The sequence below is a fragment of the Eurypyga helias genome, unplaced genomic scaffold, assembly GCF_000690775.1.
Source record: "Eurypyga helias isolate BGI_N326 unplaced genomic scaffold, ASM69077v1 scaffold40829, whole genome shotgun sequence".
In the NCBI taxonomy this organism is placed as follows: domain Eukaryota; kingdom Metazoa; phylum Chordata; class Aves; order Eurypygiformes; family Eurypygidae; genus Eurypyga; species Eurypyga helias.
This window is the reverse complement of record NW_010270823.1, coordinates 1-4,201: the sequence shown is the minus strand read 5'-3', so window position 1 is coordinate 4,201 and position 4,201 is coordinate 1. Positions and strand designations below refer to the sequence as shown.

At 47.5% G+C, this 4,201-nt stretch overlaps 1 protein-coding gene across 1 annotated transcript in view; it reads left to right on the top strand.

Moving 5' to 3' along the window:
- Positions 1 to 3,137, top strand: part of LOC104514818 (nuclear pore complex protein Nup205-like) — a gene marked incomplete at its 5' end in the record, with an annotated part of 7,500 nt that extends 4,363 nt beyond the window's left edge. The window contains 3 exons of the mRNA XM_010158595.1: positions 812 to 940; positions 1,636 to 1,709; positions 2,883 to 3,137. Of these exons, the coding sequence (XP_010156897.1) occupies positions 812 to 940; positions 1,636 to 1,709; positions 2,883 to 3,035 (356 nt within the window). The remainder of the gene's footprint in view (positions 1 to 811; positions 941 to 1,635; positions 1,710 to 2,882) is intronic.
- Between the last annotated feature and the right edge of the window lie 1,064 nt (positions 3,138 to 4,201).

Genomic DNA, 4,201 nt, shown 5'->3' with positions numbered 1-4,201 from the left:
AAGGTGTCCCTGCCCATGGCAGGGGCGTTGGAACTAGATGGTCTTTAAGGTCCCTTCCCACCCAAACCATTCTATGATTCTGATTTTATAGTTAATATAGTTAGATATTATTCTGCAAGTGTCGGCATGTAAATATTTTCAGTTTAGCAATTCCCATCATGGAGATCCTGCTGGGATTTTCTGCAACATGACAGTGGAGGAGTTATTACAGCACAGCTTTTTGGTTCAGTGTCCAGACCCACGTACATACAAGTGTGGTGGGGGAAGTATTTTGGTAAATAATTTTGAGGTGCCCATCAGAGCAACCGGAGTTTCCAGTCTTATGGTCAGCCCTGCATAAACCTGATCTCACAAACACCAGGAGTTCTACAGAAATAACTGGTCAGGCACAAACTAATTGTCTGCAGGGGATCAGAATTTTCCTCTGAAACCTTCTGTGGGAAAGATGTGCTCCTGCAGACTTAACTGCTGTAACTTGTGACGTGACCACGTCCCCAGCCTCCTAACCTCGGCTTTAGTTCTCTGCAGCCGAGCTGTTGTGAATCACATGGGCACTCGTACTCGTCTCCGGTGCGGAGCGATGGTTTAAAGCCCCGTTGGGGGAGTAGCAGTCGCTGAGGTTCCCCAGCCAGGGAAGGCAGGTGAGGAGAGCGCGAGCGATCCGTTGCAGGCCATAGCAGCCTGCTGGAGGAGGTGACAGATGGCTGAGCTAACGTCCTCAGCCACCGCCGAGTGCGTAAATGTGCTCGGATAGTGAATGCACAGTCTAAAGCCAACAAAATGAGACTCCTTCACTCAGATGGGTCTACAGATATCATAGAAACGTGTCTCTTCGTTCTTTGGCGTCACCTGGAACACTATCTCCTTTACTGCACACCCGCTGACTCCCAAGACCCACTCCTTTCCTCCAGGATGTCATTTAGGAAAGGAAGGCTGCACGGTAAGATCCTTCAAAGTGCCTCTCAGCAACTTCTGATGGTTAACTTCATAACTGATTTGCTGCTATTAATATTTGTATTTAGTAAAAGAGATTCTGTTTGGAGCTGGCATACCTTTGGATTTTCCACTGGAGAACTGGCAATACCAATTATTGTAAAGTCATAGACTTGGGGTTTTTTTCTGTTACACGTAACGTCTGAAGTAAGGGAAGAGCAACCGGGTTTTTTAATTCCTCTTTTCAAGCCAAGTCAAGTTCAAATAATGCCATCGGATCAGCAAAACAATTCCTAGGAAAAATATTTCAGTGTAATAATCTAAGAGGGGATGATGAACTAAAATTAATATTGGTGGCTTAACCAGCATTTTTAGAATGGTGGGCACCAGTGTTTCATGAGAAGATTTTAATTTAAAAAAAAAAAAAAAAAAAATTAGGAATGGAAGGATGATGGAAAGGGAGAGGTGATCTAGGGAGGAGCTTTTTGCTTAAAGTGCTGTGTTGCCTGATCGAAGTAATTTATGGCTCCTACTTTTAACATATTTTCTCTAAATAATGTAAGTAAAAAACTCGGTGTGATTTCTGATGCACAAGTCCACTGCCCAGTTCGGAACCCTGCGTTTTACACTCATTTTCTAACTCGATGCGAAGAGAGTGTGGAGCAGCCAACGCAATTTTAACATTTCCTTTTTTATCACCAGATTCCTTTGGTTCAGAGCCTAACTTGGATTTCAGCAGCGGGCTGAATCGGGTGAGCCAGCATGACATAGAACAGGTGAGACGTCAGCGTCTACTGGGAAGTATGGAATGCGCCGGATTACGTACCCTGTGAGCAGTCTAACTGTAGTTTTCCCGCCTCTGAACAACCTGTGGCAACACCAACAGGATACACCTTAACTTCGGATGAGTGAAATGTGGCAGAATTCTTCCGGGGGTCATTACGAGGCAGGTAGCAGTTGTGTGCCTGCGCACACGTTTTCCAGTCAGTGTGTAGGAAGTGAAGTGAAAAATGGGCTGGACTTGCAAAAAGCCGGCGGTCGTTATTTGTTTCTTGCAGGCCAGTCACGTGGTACGTGGTTTTTAGTGACAGCCAAAACCATGGGTTGTCCATGACAGACTCGTCACAGGAGGGCAGGATTCCCAGTTGTGTGATCGCACAGGTGTTTGCTGCAGGCCAGCTGGTAGGGAAAGGGTAACGGAAAGTGGGGAGACTAAGATACGGGAATGCTAGCAAAGAACTGGTTTCTGCTCGCACAGCGATTTAATAGTTGGTGTGAATCTGATGCAGAGGTGGCAGAAAAAGATCATTTTTTATTAAAAAATCCCACTGACATTCCTACTGCTGTTTGTGCTCAAAAACATGTGCAGGCTCGGGTACCCCTATAAGGTCTAGAATCACAAGAACAGTTGTGCGTGTGTTTGGTGACGAGGGGTCTGCATTCTATTTCATTTGTTCAGTAGTAAAATATACAGTAACGTCTTGCTGAAATACTTAGAAAGTAGTTCGTTTTTTTCAGGCATGGTTTACTCATGTATTAATGATAAACTGTTGTCCGTGCACATAGACTCCAACTCCTCAACAGTCCTTAAAGGACTAGGAAGATTGTAGTTGGAAGAAGCATTTGTATTACTGTAACTGGAGAAGCTGAATTGCGTAAGATTATTTAATTCCAAAACCAGGAATTTAATTCCCAAGGCTTTGAGAGGTTGTAAGGTGGTAACATGTGGATAATCTGTCAATCCTCGGCATCGCCCAACAACCTCCGCAGGAAGGCTGTCCATGATACAATTCAGGGGGAAAAACCTAAGGGAAGAATGCAGGTAGGACTTAGTGGGGGAGTTGGAAAACCCACACTTTGGAAACCAGCTCAGAGACTACATCACAGCGAAAGGGTTGACAGGTAGTTAAGGATTTTGTATTGCTGACTGCAACAACTCTGTTTCTCAGCTGCAGATTGAGGCCGCGAACAGCTTTGGCGAGTCCCTGCAGAAGAAGCTTCTGGACATCGAAGGGTTATACTCTAAGGTTCGGTCACGATACACCTTCATTCAAGCTCTTGTTAGACGCATCCGTGGTCTCCTGAGGATATCAAGGACCTGAAAGACTCTGACACACGTTGCTTGTCCCCGGAAGCAGCGCGCTAGGGTGGGCCTTCTGCATCATCAGATTTTATAGATCACGTTTTCTAAATAATGTCAAAAATATTTTGTTACTTTCTTTTTTTCTTATCCCTATGGATCAGTTTTCTGTATTCTTTCCTACCTCTTCCAACCTGACAGGAAAAATAAAGGATTGTTTTTAACTGTTTTTTTTTTAATGAATTCTGGTGGAGGACATGAGGGAAAGAAGAGCTCTGCAGCTGTGAAGCTCTTACACTTATGGACGCTTTCGGGGAAACCGAAGACGTGTCTCTCTGTTGTTGCTTCGCACGTGGGTTTGATGAAAACACGGTGTTGGTGTTTCAGCACTTGCAGGCTGTGGATTCTGTGTGAAAGGGGATCATTTTTCACCATGAACTGCTTGTTTCTGCTCCCTCTCGTCCTGCTTCTCTTCCGCTGGCAGAAGCACGAGCTGCTTCTCTTCGGGCAAGCCTAGGTAAGGGAAAAATAACGTGGGGAAAGCCCCGGAAGGCGGCTGCCCTAGGTGTGGTGTTTACGGCTTGGGGGGAGGGTGTGAAGTTTTCTGAGCTGTTCTTCCTGAACAGGAGTAGAAAGACGGAATGAGACGCAGGAGGAGGCGGCAGCCAAGGTGCGTGAGCGGTAGGTTGGTTGTGTGGTTACGGGTTGCTCTCAGAAGAGACACCTGCAGCTCGGTGTCCCTCGTGTGAAAAGCCAAGCCAGCCAACCCCGGTCGCTGGCCTGAGATCGGTTCATTTCTCTCCTGCTACAGTCTGGGCCTAAAAGCCCAGCTCTCCACGTGTGCCCGGTGAGTTCTGTCTGCCCTGGGCTGTCATGGCTTACGATCCCACATCTTGTATGTTCACATTCTATACGTACTTGTCTGCACAGATGCCGTACCGTCCTTCGTGCGACAGCCCGGCCCTCCGAGGCTGGGTGCTGCTGTTCCGCAGGTGCACCCGGGCAGCCGCGCTTCCCGCAGCCGCGCTTCGGTGTTCCCCACAAGGCTTTGAGAAGGCCGTAGCTTTGGAATTCTGCTGGCTCAGAGGGATTCCCTGCGGGTCAGGGAATGCCATCACGGTCACCAGCCGGATGCCGGTAACACGCCGCCCGCGGCGGTCGGTATCGGGCGGCGCCGGAGCGGTTCGC